We start from the raw sequence: 16,204 nt of genomic DNA, 5'->3' as shown, positions 1-16,204 counted from the left end.
TGATTTAATGTTTCAAGACTTTGCTACTTTGGTCCTAATTTGGTAGACCCAAAGGTTGCCAAATTTTATGTTGAAAAGTCCACACAGATTCTGGCAAGATGGTGGTGGCTGCAGTGGTTGGCAGCATAATTATTGACTCTCCCCAACTCATCCACTGCCCCAACCATAAAAACAGACAAATAGAGAAGAAACGAAAACCCATGTACAACATCAACAAAAGCAGGTGCTAAGGTATCCCCACGAACCCCGTGTCTGAGGAGATGGGGACAAATTAACAAACCGGCAGCTTCAAGAATTGCCATTAGGTACTCAGTGGAGAGCTCAGAGGGCCATTCTGAACACACTCAAGAAACTGGCAGAGGACTTTCTTTGCAGGTCCCAATTTCACCAGTAAGTGCAGAGGAGACTGTGATCCATGTATGTCTAATGTGCTGGAATGTTCTAGGGTGGGGGATGTCTGATCCCCGTGAACTAACAAACTAGGACAAAGCCCCATATTGAGGGAAAACTGTTGGGGATGAATTTAGGATGAGAAAATAGGGGCAAAGGAAAGAGAAGGCCTAGATGGATGGGGGGGGGGTGGGAATGGGGCCAAAAACGGTAAGATGTAGAAAAGTTGAGTCCATATTTTTTATCACTTCATGAAAACAACGTTAAGTGGGCACTCTAGAACTGTAAAGCTAGAAAAGCTATACCAGCCCCACTAGAAGTATAGGAAAACTCATAGTGAACAACAGAAAAGAATCTCAGTTGAATTCCAAATAGTTACTTAAAGAAAAAATAAGAAACAGAATGACATCCCTAGTATAGATAATAAAATCATGCCAGAAAGATGTAAAACAAATGAAAACTATAACCTAATATTTCAAAATGAGCTAAAAATAAATAAGTAAATAAAAGAAGCTGTAAAGAACAGCATAAATCAGAATTTTAAAAACTCAGAATTGGGTTGATTGGAGAAAATGAAGATTTGAAAATGGAAGTAAAGAACCAAGAAAAAAATCAGAAGTAAAAGAAAAAAAATTTCAGAAATGAACGGTAAATAAAAAGAATACAAGAGCAAATAAAATGAATAGCACCTTAAAAGAAGTAGAAGATGAAATGGAGGAAAATTTTTAAATTCACACAAATTTTGAAGACATTCAAAGGATTTGAGAAAAAGTGATCAATATAAAAGATATGCAAAGAAGATCTAACATACACATAATGGGAGTTCCTAAAGCTAACAAAGAAGAATAGAATACCAAAGCTATACTACAAGAAAACTTTACTGGAAAAAAAAGAACTCATGAAATTACATATTAGAGCAGCACATCATGTCCCTGGAACAGGGACACTACAAGACTACTGGACTTCAAAGAATAAAGGTGAAAAAACATTCCTTTGGGTATCCAGGCAAACACATCAAGTTAAACGTGAGGGAAAGAAAACCAGATTGTCAGCAGACTGACAACACTTTATGGCAAAAGACAATACAGTAAAACATTAAAGACATTTGAGCAAAGAAAAGATGGGCCAAGGATTTTATATCAGCCAACCTGACTTTTAAGTATAAAGGCTACAGACAAGCTGTTGTGAGCGTGTAATTCAGGAAACACTTCCCATGAGTGCTTCCTGAGGCATCTATTTAGAGGATGAGCTTCGGAAAACCAAAATGTCAGGAAAGACAGGACATAAGGACTAGTGGCAAGCATTAAATATATATTTACCTGTAGAACTAAAACTAAATGGTGGTAGCAAAGGAGAGAGTAGAGTATGTGATTGCTATATATTCTGATAAAGTACAGCTATCAAAAAAATTAGGGGAGGGAGGGAGGAGCATCGGAAAAGTAGAATATGCTCGCTGACTGCCTTATAGAGAGTAACTGGGAGTAAAAGGATATTACTTCAAATTCCAAGCTAGGGGTAGAAAAGGGAGGGGAAAGAACAGGCTACTAGCTAATTTAAATGTTACTCACAGTAACAGGAAACCAATAGCAATTAGCTCCACAGAAAGAGAAAACCAAGGGTATTATATAAACATATCAGTGTAAAGACAACCATTAGAACGAAAGATACAAAGTTTTGCAAGTACTCAAAGGTATACCCAAAAAGAGGAAAAAAGTAGAATAGAAGAACACATCATCTATTAAGTAGTCTTGGTAAAAAAAAAAAAAAAAATCAAATTTGAATATGTAAACCTCTAAATCACCAATTTGCAGGAAATACAGAAAACATGTTAAACCACACCACAGGAATGCAATCAGCAAACTTCAGACTGAAAAACAGCACAAATGCTCAGTCTCTCCAACAAAAATAGGGGAAGAGAACCTATGAATAAGAAATGACAAAGGCCATATCAACCAATTGCAATATGTGGATCTTGTTTGGAATCTATCAAATATTATACAATATATAAATATATATATAAAAATATATACAAATATATATTTTTATATTCATTTTCAATAGGGAAAATGTGAATACTGGATACTTAATGGCATTGTGGAATTATATTGATTTGAAAGGGTGTGACATTGGCATTATCATTATGTTTAGGGAAAGGAGTCTTTGTATTTTAGAGCTACATACCGAAAATATTTACAGATGATATTCTATGATGCTTGAGATATGCTTCAAAATAATGGAAGGATAAAGTGGACAGAGGAAAGGCAGAAAGACTGGCTGTTGATCCAACTGTTAAAGGTGGATGATAGGTATGTGAGGGTTCATTACACCATTATCTATGTATGAAATGTTCCCATTATAAAATATATATATATACTTTAAAGTTAATGTGAGGTTCAATTCCTCCATCTTGAAGTGAAATGGCTGCTAAGAGGTTTTCAAACAACCCAGGGAATAGCCTAAAAGTCATAGGCCCCTTATCTTTTTTTTCTTTTCACCCTTCTCTAGTCAACTGATAGCGAACTTAAACAGGGTCTATTTAAATATAGGCTTGAAATTCTCACCCAAAACAACAGGTGCTAACCAATGATGATTACACTGGCTAAAAAGAATTCTCTGCCTTAGAAACACTCAAGCCTTTCATCAAACCTAGAGCAAGTACATTAAAGCAACTGATGTCATAATTACTTAAGTACTCATACTGGTACCTAAAGCTGGTAGTTTCATCAAAACTGTTAACTGACATCCTACCAAGCACTCTGGAATCATCCTTAATGTCTTCTATCAAAGCTGTGGTCCCTGGGGATGCCTCCTGCCCATAACTCAAGAGGGTACCACTTTCTGTCCACAGACAGTCATTATCTTGGATTCCTTCCTGAGGATCAACACTAACAATATCAAAGGCAGCAGGAGTCCTCCTCCATGCCCAAGATTAACAGAAAAGGAACTTTCCAGTCCTGAGTAATTCAGCAGTGTTAATTCTCATTTTGGGGAGTCCTTGATTTGAAACTGGACAGCTTATCACTTACTTCCTGGACCTCTGAAAGGCTAAAATGCAAAAAGTCAGATGAAGTCAACCTGATGTCACCTCACCCAGCTACAGTAACAGGAAAGTTGAAACGAGATGCAGTATGACTGATGGTGGCTAAATGGCTGGTGCTTTGTCAGACACAAAGTGCCATCTGTGGAACATAGTTATTATTAAAACCAAAGATGGTCAGATTTTAACAAGAAAAAGATGAAAGGGTTTAAACAGGAGGTGCAGAACCTCTAGTCCTTGGAGACATACTGAGGAGTATGTCTCCATTCAGCCTGGACCCTGAAGCATCTCTCTCAGCTGTGAAAAAGCATTCTGGTACGTGCTGAGAAAAACGGTTCCAAACCTACAGACCGACAACGCACTTTGGCACATTCAAGGCTCCACAAAGTCCTGAAGGTGAAGACACCTGTCTGTGTTCCCCGGTGCTGCACACACTTACTCAACCCTCTTCGCGCAGTCCTTCATCAGGAACACCTGCTCAAGAGGCTCACGGCTCTGAAGTTACAAAGACCAGAGCATCGAAAAGCTGGAACAGTGGTGAATGCTCAGCCCTTCCAGGGCAGGACCGGTGGCAGATAGGGCTCAAGTGACAAACCTCTTTAAAAGCTCCTATGGAGTGGGCCCCTAACCCTGTCCCCTCCCACTCCCTTCCCTGTTCTCCTGGTTTGCCTCCTCTGGCCCCTCTTCCCTGTGAACCCAAGCCCCCCTGACCATCTGAGAGACCTTGCCTTTCTCTGCTTCCTTCCTTACTTGACCATAATACAGAACTGAAATAAATCCAAATTAAGCTGCTTCCTACGAGAAACCCTAGACTTTCTCCCTTCCCGTGCTCTTTGTGGGCCTGGGCTCATGAGAGACAAAGAATTCACTAGAATATAAGCCCCAAGAAGACAAGGATTCTTGCCCTCTGTGTTCACTGCTACACCCCCCAACGCCTCAATAATTACTTGTGAAAAAATCTATGAATTTCCGGTATAGGGTCAGTTTAAAAGACACTAGAAGGGACCTGGAGAATGAAGCTGTAAACCTTAACACACCACTTATGGCCAGAGCTGCGTTCCAGGTTTCCCTATGGAGAGAAGAGCTGACTGCCCTCTGCTCTGGACCCTTCTCACCTGATGGCATGGTGCCACGTTAGCTCTTTAGACACCCACTCCCGTGGCCAGCCCCTCTTTAGAAAGCAGTCATTCTGAAACTAAGGTGATCATTTAAAATAATATCCCTTGAAAATGCTAGAATGTAAATTAGGCTACACATTCAGATCTACTAAAAAATTCATAAGCCCTTCCACATATGCTAGTTTATTTTAAAAAACAGGAGAAGGGGAGCTTTTTTATGAAAGTGATGCATTTTGGTTGAGCTAGAAACTTGTCTACTATTTCTCTGCAGTAAATATACTGACTATACTAAAATAAGTAGAAAAACATTTAAACATCCCAATTAACCATTTTCAAGCAGCTATTCTAAAGATGTATTTTGGATTAAGAATCCTGGTTTAATTTAACCATGACAAAAAGCTTAAAGACCAGTCTGTGCGGTTTTACCAGGCCATTTCTTAAAGTGAAAATCTTCCCAAGGTACATTCACTCAATGTCAGCCAAAAAAAAGAATCTACATTGTGAAAATTAGGATGGCAACGCATTTAAAACATTTTACAAGCTAAAAAACTATTACTTTAAAAGTACTCATCGTCTTTCCAAGTAGAATAATTCTCAATTTTTTAAAACACAGCCTTGTTTTCTTTTAAACATGCACTAACCAAGTAGAATAACACAGCCCAAGCCACCAGCCACCTTTCACACTTGTAAAATCACCAGTAACATTTTTTTCCCAGAAGCCAAATCTACATTAGATCCCTTTCTATAAATGCTTCCTTGCAATAAAAAGAGACACCAAATAATTTCCAAAGTTCCTCGTGATAACGATTCCTTTGTTCTAACTCTGCTAAGCAATTCCTCTGCATCTACACAGGCCATTATATTTAAATTACTAGCAGTCCGGGATTGTTTTGAAGAATTTTATAACACCCTTCGAAATAACCTGCGTCACCTGGAGTAAACCCAAAGGAAGCTGGATGTTTTGTCTCACTCAAGAACTTAAAGATACAGGAAAAGGAGTAAGGGTTTCTCGTCTTTTCATTTTCCCTATTATTTTTCTCCATTTGGTCAAGTACAAGGCATTCCCTGGCAAGTGCCATCACTCACAGCTTTTCCTTAAGCAACAGACTTCTGCCTCCCACAAACAGCCATCCCTTCCCGAGGGCTCATCGCTTCGCGGAGGGCAGGAACCAGTGCCCCTAATTACCTTCTAATTACCTTCTAACGCAGGGCTGGGAACCCAGGGCAGAATCTCAAGATGTCCTGAGCCACACAATACCCTTATCAAGGCTTGGTGCGGGGGGAGGGGGTTGCTTGTTGCTGTTTTTTTTTTTTTTTAACAAATGAATTTATGCAGTCTGCTGCATACCCAGCTTATCATTTTGCTAAATATTTAAAATCTGTTAATAAGCAAAGAATCAAAGATCATCTATGCCTACTATCAGATGTCACATCTACAAAATCGGTGATCTTGGCTGGGAGTGAGGGTGTAGGAAGGTGGGGGAGGGTAATTAGCCCTGGACTTGAAAACAACTCAACGTACCCATCTGGGGACCTACTCTGGATTTGCACTGTACATACAATGTATGTAATACATGCAAAAGTGAGATCTGTACTTTTCCATGTTTTAAAGTGATTGCTCTGAATAAGCAACTACTTGATCAGATCATACTTAGAAAAATCTCATCAAATATGGCATTGTAGGAAATACTGCAATTACTGAAGAATAAAAATCCAGCTGCCCTAAAAATTATCCTATCTCATCTTCCACTAGTCTCCACGTAGACTCTTTCTATGGGAGTCTTTGGCCCTGTAACCCTTTGCTTTTGCTGTTCACCCCTTGCCCAATTCCTGTGCCACTCTTCAAGATTTAACTCAGGTCCCAGATCGTCCTTGGAATCAGCCATTCTACTCAAGAAGCGATGCCTATTCCTCCAACCCAATGGTAAATGATTATGTGTCCTACCTTCTGGACCAGGACTGTTATTTAAATCTTATTACAAATTGTATTACATTAGCATCTACCCAGCACTTCTCTTCCCATAGATCCTTGGCTCCTTAAAGGCAGGAATCACATCTCAGGCATCATCATACATTTTGACCTGACAGGTAAAATGGTGTTAATCAACTAGAAGCTGCTGAATTGCAATTTCATTTCTACCACCTTCCCCCACTGGACCGCTCGCCAATCTAATATGTGCCATCGATCCATGACCATGAAATGACCAAAGGAAAAGGACAGGTGGGAAAGGAAGTCAGCGTGGTGGGTAAACCACAGTGAACAATCCACCCCTGAGTAATCAAGGGAAAGGGACTTCCTTCACCCTTACAGATCTTCCAGCCCACATGCAGTGAGGCTGGCTGTATCTCCAAGTTATCAGTCAGTTGGGTGATCACAGAGCACAATCGTTCATAGGTTAGGGCTAATTGTGATCGATTATGGATTTTTCTAGACCTCGAACTTCCTTCTGTTTTTCTTATTTTGGCACTCAGCTTACGCTATCATGCTGCACACTTCATTCTGTGGTTAGGTCCCCCACCCCCAACAGATCAATAACCCATTTTTAGGCTGTGGGTTCTTTATTGGCTATTTTCAGTATACACAAAAACTGTGAAGAGAGTAGTGGATCATGTTAAAGTCTACCCAGAATATATGAGAAACACTACCCCACAGCCAAGGCAGTGAAGAAAGAAAAACAGCTGGTTTTTTATTTAGAAAAGATTTCAGGCCCTTAAAGGGTCATCAAACCAATTGAGGTAGGCAGGACCTAAACATTTCAAAATAACAATGATTTGGCTTTCCTCATACCTGCAGCGAAGACCCTATAACCAGCTCTGGTAATGCAATAGTCTTTTCCAACCCTTCCAATCAGAGAATTTTCCCGAAAAAAAATCTCAATTTCCTTCTGGGGCAATTTAAACTACTCTCATTTTGTCCCATTCTTCACGCACATACTACAAATATTTGAAGACTGTCATTCACTAATCTTCCTTCACCTTATCTTCTCCAGGCTTAATAAATCCAATTTCTTTAAGTTGCCTTCAAAGGGCCTATTTCCCAAAGCTTTAATCAACTCTATGTCCTCTTCCATATCCAAAATGTCCATTTTATTCTCTGAGAAACCAATAAACTTACTTTAAAAATGGCCTAATGCAGACAATACATGCAGGATGATCTTCCTGCTATATATTTCTTTTCATGAAAATTTCATTTCATTTTCATTATATGACTGAGACACAACTCACAATTCTTTATAATCCCCAAATCCTACCGTAATATTATAGAGCCACGTTGTGTGACATTTGGGGTTTAGTTTTGTTTCTTACATGGACCTAACCTTAAGAAAAATTTCATTTATATCTACTATCATGTCTGTGAAGTTGAGTTTCAAGTAAATGCAGCCTGAAAACAATCAGTGAATAAACACAGCAGAGTCCAATATCATATTCCCTCCCTCTAATGGGCTGCTCCTCCTCTTGGCTTTATTTCCATTAATTCCATAGTACCACCAGTTCTCCCAGTTACCCACACACACAGTAACTCCTGTTCCCTTCCCCTCAATCTCTTCAGTGCCTGACAGGTCCAAGGTGCCTGTAAATTTGCTAAGTGAATTAAGTCTGTCACCTTTATCTTCCTCATGTCTCTTGAGTGCTCTCCCTTCCTTCCAGAACATGTACCGTAACACCCAGGCACTCACTCCACACGCCATCTAAAGAGTCTGACTGATCATCCTGCCCAGCTCCCCACCAACACATAGCTCTAGCCCATGAGATTACCCATCCCAAAAGAGACCCCTCAGACACTCTCCCTTAGACATTTGCACACCCATGTTCATAGCAGCATTATTCATAATAGCCAAAAGGAGGAAGCAACCAAGTGTCCACTGATGGACAAATGGATAAACAAAGGGTGGTACATACATATACACAGATACACATACATACATTTCCTTCCTTAAAAAGGAAGGAAATTCTGACATACGCCATGACATGGATGAACCTTGAGGACACCATGCTAAATGAAATAAGTCAGTCATAATGGGACAAATACTGTATGATTCCACTTATATGAGGTCCCCAGAGCAGTCAAACTCAGAGAGACAGAAAGTAGAATGTGGTTGCCAGGGGCTGGGGGGATAGGGGAATAGGGAGTTAGTGATTAATGGATATAGAGTTTCAGTTTTGCAAGATGGAAAGTGTTCTGGAGATGGGTCACACAACAATGCGAATGTATTTAACACTACTGAACTGTACACCTAAAAATGGTTAAATTTTATGTTATGTGTATTTTACTAAAATCTAAACACACACAGACCCAACCCCGTTAGTCTCTGCTGTGCACAGCAACGGGGTGTCCAAGTTTCCAAAGCGAGTTGGGGAGTGTGCTTAACTGGATGGAACGGTGGAGCAAGCAGCCCTAGACTAGTAAGCAAAGTCTGGAGGGCCACTGCTGGGTGAAGTGCACCTTAGCCTTGACTTCAAAGCTTTTTTCAGAATCTGGACCAAACACAACACTAAATATACCCTCCCTCCAATGCTCCTTGAGGCTAATCACAGAGTCCACCTTTCCAGCCTCTTGCCTTCCAACTCCCTACCCCCAGCCACCACAGCAACTGAAAGACTTGACAATCCTCAAACAAGATCTTACTGTCTTGCTCCCTGTTTCCATAGCTTTTTCCAGTTGAAGCCTCAATTACACTCTACCCTCTTTTAAGGTGCAGAAATTAGCCTCAAATATCTCCCACATGGACACCCTTACTGATCCCTGCCCACCAAGAGTAAACTCCTCTCCTTTGAAATCCTGCCGGAGCACTTTGCACTTCTTAGGACACCAAATTCTACTTTGAACCGTGGCTGTGCACTTACCCCGTCCTGGCCTCACCCCAGCCCATACCTGTAATCCCTTCAAGCACTGGGACATTGGGCTGATAAACCTCTGTCCAACTGAATCTGAAATGTCTACTGAGCATTTAATTATGTTCAAAGTGCTATTCTAGTGCTGGAGATAGGAGAGATGCTAACCAGTATTTACCGAGCACCAGTGTGTGTCCAGGCCAGGGCAATGGACGAGGTCAGCTGGGTCCCTCACGCCCAGGGAAGGCAGTCACAGAGAAGCTGCTCACTCTCGGGGTGCTTTCAGTGCTACTTTACAAGGTAACAGGGTTCATGGACCCTGTGTGAGCTACACGTACTTATCCACATTGAGAAAATGGCCATTTACAGACCCTTCCCCTCCTAAACTTTTATTCAGAAATCTGTATCCATTGGTGGAAAGCAGATTAAGTTGAAGCAAAGAACCAGGGAGAGAAGGATGCATTACCACTAACTGTAGACCTAAAACAACTAGACATTAAACATATAAACTTCATCTTAATACCAAAAAAACCCTCTACATAATCTTGCTTAAAACGATTTTCAAAATTTTTTTCTAGGAGAAAGCTGAAAGAGGAACATAAAATCAGCCTGATAGTGGAGTCCACGTGCTTTCCCCGTGAGGGACACTGCGCTAGGCAGGTCACGTGCATAATCTCATTTACTCCTTTCAGTAGCCCTACGCCATCATCCCCATTCTACAGATGAAGAAATAAAGGGGAGGGGAAGGCTCTTATCCAAGATCACACAGCCGGCAAGCCGCCGAACTGGACAAAAACCCACACTGTCAATTTCAGAGCCGGAGATCTTAACTCTGACGCCACATGCCCTGAATGACAATTCAACTCAAACTTTAAAGTTTCCAAAAGTGTTGAAAACCTAGGTGTCAGAAAGGTGTGCATTGGAAGATATCCAACAAGTGTCATAACCAAAATGTAAGCACAAAGGCTAAAGCATAAGATGAATGGAAAAATCAGCAGGTATTTTCATTGGAGAAATCTTCTGTTTTGTTTCTTCTTTCTCCCAGGGGAGAAAAAGTCCAAGATCTTTTCAATCTCTAAGACTAGTGATTCCCAACTGTTATGTCAAAAGCTATATAAAACTCAAGACAAAAGTCAAAGTTTATTTCATTTTAAAAGCTGTCAGGTTAGTAGTTATTGGTATCTGTATGCAAGGATTATAAAGAGAAATAGTCAAATTCCACATACTTGTGTAGTTTACTCATTATTAGGTGCCTATCCCATCCCAGACCCTGTGCCAAGCATCTTTTACAAGAATGTCTTCCTAATCTTTAGGGCAATCATATTAGAGTAGGCATTATTCCCATTTTAGGGATAATAATTCCTATTTTACAGATAATAATTATGGCTGATGTGTATTAAGCTTGTACTATGAGCATGCCAGGCAGCACTATTCTAAAATCTTTATATGTAGCAACACATTTACTGGCACAGAGAGGTTAAGTAATTTTCCCGAGTCACACAGCTAAAAACTAGCATGAAAAAGTGAAGCTCAGCAAGGTTAAGCAACTTGCTGCAAGGCAACAAAGCTGTTAGCCAGGAAGCCAGCAGACTAATTAATACAAGGCTGTCTTCACTCCTTAGGCCTGTGCTCCTTCTACTAGGCATCTACGTGGTCCCACCTGTGCTCACCAGGGCCTGAGGCTAAATGCCTAAGTGTCTAAGGGCTGGCAGTAGAAAGTGGCATTGCCTAGAGCAACCTGAAGAGCACAGGTCCCATTTAAAGGGGCAGAGTTTTCAATTCTTCAAGAGAAGAGAGAAATCTAGATCTTGATATAAATTCTCCTGATTTTTAAACCTTGCCTCAATGTTTTCTTAAAAAGCATCACGTGGGCCAAACAAAATACATCCATGGGCTATCAGCTTGCAACTTCTCTTTACTTATTAAGAGTCTAAAGTCAAAAGATGTGCTGTCTCATGTCCACAATCTCAGTAATCAGTGCTGCGAGGCAGGGCTTGCTCACAAGGGCCCTTGACTCACAACAAAGATTTACACTGATTTGCCCTCCATTCAAACTTTTACCTCTGGTAGCTCCCCTGGAGGCCCTCTTTACTCTGGATTTGCAGCCATGAAAATACCTATTCAAGTTACAGAAACCACATATGAAATTTTGCATGTTTAAGATTTCTTCCAATGTCTTTCAATCCCCTTTATAGAAAGTTACTACACACGAATGCAGGAAAATAAAGCACTTCCCACATCCTAGCCTGTTGACTGTTCGACTAAATTCATTCTGGAGAAAATGCTGCTGTGGCCTCGATGACTGCCTTCGAGGGGTCCCTGCACTGCCGTCCAGCTTCAAGAATTCCGCAAACACCGCGCTCATTTCCTGGTGTCCTTCTCTAATCAGCTGGGAGAGACTTGAGGAAATGAGTCAAAATCCTAAGGGCAACTTCTAGCAGCCGTCAACAACAGCAGCAAAAGCCATCACCACAACAACATCTGTACATAAACGTGCTCCAAGGGAAGCACACAAAATACTTGGCACATTTCTGATGAGAATTTGTTTTGGGAGAAGAAAAGTTGTGAGCGGTAAACTGCCATGATATCTCACCGTGCTCGTCCAGGGTAAATGGCCAATGGTATTCCCATTACGGGGGGTTTCTCTTTCACAAGTATGCCACAAGTATATAATGCTAAGACCATTTTTATTTTTTGGAGTGGGGGATGGAAAAAATTTTCAGCTGGCTTACACCATCATTTTAGGGACAGTTTATCTTCATTTCTGAGAGACTCTACCTGGAATGGGAGAGCTCACACCTAAAGCCCTTATACCCAAGGCTATAATTTAATGACTTCCCTCAAACTGAGAACACTCGATCTCAGACATCATAAGACAGGCAATTCTAGGTCTTTTTCACCAAAATTGGGAAAGTAATGACTTGGCCATCTTGTGTTCCCAGAACCTCCAACAATGCCTGGCGTTTAACAGGTCCTCATTAAATAGTTTCGAATGGGTAAGTCATGTGAATGGATATACAGCTGGGCACACGCGGCCAATCTCAGGTTTCACCACTGATGACTCTGGGAACTGACTTCTCCTCAGCCAGTTTCCCCAGCTGTAAAATGGTAGGGATGGCAACAGTTCTACCTCCGGTGCTTGTTGAGAGGACTGGAAATGCCAGGTGAAGGCTCCAGCACAGGCCCTGGCACACAGTTTCCAAATAAAAAGCAATAACTACGTACAACACACACGTAACGTGAAATTTAAGACACATCAGAAAACGTGCTGTAAATGCACAGCATACACGATTTATAAGGTCCTAAGGAAAAACGTGTGGATGAGCAGGAAAGACCAGAATGGGGATAAATGAATTATCTGGAATCCCTTTATAAGACTATCATATTACTTCCAGCAGGATATTAAGCCAGAATGTCCTGTGTCCAGCTGCTGGGTATGACTCTAGGCTCACATCTGCAGGAACAAGGGGAAGGTATGATTCACTATTCCTTGCAGGTTCATCCTGCCGTGCACAGGAGTTGTAAATACTGGGGGGGGGGGGGTGATGAGGGTCCTGTAGAGTTGCAAGTTGGCACCTCCTAGCCCTCAAAGGGAAATAGCAGGCCAGCATGTGTGGATTGAAGAGAGGGCAGCATAAGCACATCTCCCTGCCTTAGCCAGGGGGAGACCAGTAGGATACCACCAAGTGGTCCCTGTGACAGAGGAGGCAGAGGGATTTCAAGGAGGCAGGAAGGAATCAGGAAAAAACTCAGAAAAAGTGTAGAGTCTACACTCAGAACACTGGAAGAGGAGAATTTTTGGATCCAAAGGACCCTTCATGATGCAGATGCCTCACTGCCCCCTTCAGGAAACTGGGCTCTCGAGAATTTAAGCGACCTGCCCAAGGGCATAGAGAAAAAGAGAACCAGAACGGCAGCACAAGGCTTTGTCACTACACCACAGTGCCCCCCAGAAGCCAGACCTTAAAATTCCCTTTGCCAAAAGCCTACTGGATGGAGCAAGCTACTGATGCGGAAGAAGGAAGCAAATGATTCATTTAATTTTTAAAAAGGGAAATATTCTGCGTGGTCTGTCTTTCTAGTGCCTTACTCCCTTCCGGTCTACATACCTTAACTGAAATTAAAAATGCCAAGATGTAAAGACCAAACGTTTCATTGGAAGCTTAGGCGGTCAAATCCACCACGAAATCCGGACACTCACTCACGATCCCTCCTACCTCACACGAGTCCAGATGCAAGGCCCCCCTTCTCCGACAGGTAAGCCCTGACAATGCCTTCCAAGACCGGGAAGGCGGACCCTGCATCTCGCGACTTTATGGGAAAACTGACCATAGAGCCCCACAATAGTTCATAGCGATGCTTCCTCTGGAGCCCTTGAATTCCAGTTCAGACTCACTTTCTGTCCTCACATCATGAGGGTAGCCTTAAAGGTTTTTAAAAAATGACCTGAGAGCGAGCAGGGCTCCAGGGGTTAGCTGGGCGACCTGCGCTCGCTCGCGCACCAGCGACACCCAGAGAAAAGGGAAGAAGGGGCAGGAATCTGACTGAGGAGCCTGTAAATCCTTCTCCTCCGCCTTAAGACCCAAGTTCCCGCGCAGATATAACCGGATTTTCACAACAGCTTTAAGATCCAAGTAAGATTTGCAGAAAGTTCCACTCCATCTCCCACCCTTCACCTCCCGCAGCCCTTATGTATAGATATCACGTGGAGTGGGTATCGCGAATCTCAAAATTCCCAAAGAAAACGGGGACCTGCGATTACAGGTTGCAGACACCGATTCCGGGGGCTTGCAGAGCCCCGCTAGCCTGGCCAGGCGTGGGAGGCGGCCGGGGTCGGGGACCACAGCGTCCCAGCGCACTGTCCCTGCCTTCCGCGAGAGCAAGCGGCAACGCAGCCACCAGCCGCTTCCAGGCGCGTGGCAGGGAAGCAAGCGGCAGAGAGTGGCGAGCCTCTGGCACCGCACTTATTAAAGCTAAAAGTCTGCAACCTAGCGGCTGCTTTCCACACGCTCTGCCCAAGCTGCCTCTGTAGCCGCCCCCTCCAGGTTAGCGGGGTCGGGCCCCAGAGCCGCACGCGGCGCGCTCCCGGTGCAAAAGCATGACCAGGGGTTCGGGGGGACGCCGCAGCCTTCGACTCGCGTCCACGAGTGGCGCCGCGAGCAGAGGCGGCAGTGGGTCAGTCCTCAGCTCCCAGGCACAAAGAGTGCTCGCGGTTTGGAAAGCAGCAGCCGCAGAGCAAAGAAAAGCCTCTCCAACTTTGACCTCGGCGCGGCTGAGAACCTGCGGGCCGGTCCCCCGGTGCGCCGGTCACACACGCGCAACTTTTAACAAAAGGAAGCAGCGGCCGCGCCTCGCACGGCGGAGATAACGCGCTGGGTGCGACCCGCCGACCCGCCCGCCTGTGCCCTCGCGCACTCTCGGCACAAAAGCAACGCCAAACTCGCACGCAGCTCGCTGCCCTCAGCCTGCACCTCGCTCACGCCTAAACCCCCTCGCTGCCCTCATTTCTGGAAGACCCCAGCTCAGCGTTCCCACCACCAGCGGCTGGGGTCTCCTCGCGCAGGTGAGCGAGGCAGGGCGCAGGAAAGTCCGGGGACGCCTCCCATCCTCCCAGAGGCTGAAATGCACGGGCACTGGAGGGCCAGCAGCCCCCTCTCCAGACACACCCCAACGTGTTCGAGCCCTCGGGGGCACAGGCTGCGCCGGGGGCGCGGCCCCGGTGCCCGCGGCGCTCTCCCACCTGTCTGGACGCGGAACAGAAGCAGGACGCAGAGAAAATCCCAGGCGCCGCGAGCGCCTCTCATCGCGGTGGCTGCGCTGGGATCGGAGCTCCGTTCCACGTTCCTGCTCTTGCCCAAGTGCACCAAGCGCGGCAAAGCCGAGCCCCCAAGAGCCGCGAGCTGCGAGCAGCTGCCCCTCCTCCCAGCGCCCTCCCCCTGCGCGCCGGCCACGCCCCTTCTCGGCGCCCCTCCTCGCCTCCCCTCCCCTCCCTGCCTCACGCCTGATTCTCGCTCCCTGCCGGCGGCGTCTGGCCCCTGCTTTTTCGACGTACTCATCCCGGGGGTCTGAGCCCGCGGGGAGCGGGAGGGCGCGCCGGCCCTCTTCGCCGCTTCCCGACCCTGGAGCCCCTTCGTCTCTCCACTCCTGTGATGTGGTCTGGCCGCCGGAGGCGGTTCCCGGACGGGGGTGGTGCTGCCCGCGCGCTTTGTGAAGCTGGGCACCACGCGCAGATTAGGGCACGGGCCCGCCACCTGGCAGGTGCTCCCCAGACAATAAAGGTTCGCCGCCTGTCCCTCGAGCACGCTCCTGAGGGAGGAGGCTGGACGCCGCTAGTGGTGGAGGTGGACAGGAATTGGGGGCAGAGGGAGAAGAATGTCTTCTTCTCCATTTCTTTTAGTCGGGGTGGGGGCGACCAAGCGTGGTGCCTGGCACCGCGGTAAAAGGCTGAGCCGCGGCGTAATTCTTTCTGCTCAGTTTCTCCACCTGCTTCTCAACCGGTAAGATCACAGTTGGTTTCTATTGGTCGGCGTGGCCTCCGCCCTACAAGCCCCTGCCAAGACTTTTCTGGAGACTGGGGCCTCGGAGTGGGGAGGGGCGCCTTGCGAAGTTTGCTCTGGGAGCCCGAGTTTTTACACCCATTTGCGCCGAGATCGTTGTGCTAAACCCTCTGGGCACCTTCTCTTTTTTTCCCCCATACGGTTTCTCTGGCCCTCTATGCGAAGACAGTTACAGGGGTGGGGATCCGAGCCGTTCCTCTTCTGCTGCCCTAGCCTGTACCAGGAGCAAAATAATAGTGAAAGGATTCTCCTAAGCCAGGTTCCACTGC

At 44.8% G+C, this 16,204-nt stretch overlaps 1 protein-coding gene across 4 annotated transcripts in view; it reads right to left on the bottom strand.

The window, feature by feature from the left end:
- The window catches only part of KIT (KIT proto-oncogene, receptor tyrosine kinase), a 77,512-nt gene extending 62,244 nt beyond the window's left edge, over window positions 1–15,268 (bottom strand). For all 4 annotated transcript variants that reach the window (XM_014787397.2, XM_014787409.2, XM_014787404.2 and 1 more), the window contains exon 1: window positions 15,119–15,268. In XM_014787397.2, the coding sequence (XP_014642883.1) occupies window positions 15,119–15,182 (64 nt within the window). In that variant the 5' untranslated portion in view covers window positions 15,183–15,268. The remainder of the gene's footprint in view (window positions 1–15,118) is intronic.
- Between the last annotated feature and the right edge of the window lie 936 nt (window positions 15,269–16,204).

Source organism: Ceratotherium simum, chromosome 8, assembly GCF_057802395.1.
Source record: "Ceratotherium simum simum isolate JZ-2026a chromosome 8, ASM5780239v1, whole genome shotgun sequence".
Lineage (NCBI taxonomy): Eukaryota > Metazoa > Chordata > Mammalia > Perissodactyla > Rhinocerotidae > Ceratotherium > Ceratotherium simum.
The sequence above is the reverse complement of the archived record's forward strand: the minus strand, read 5'-3'. Positions and strand labels throughout refer to the sequence as shown.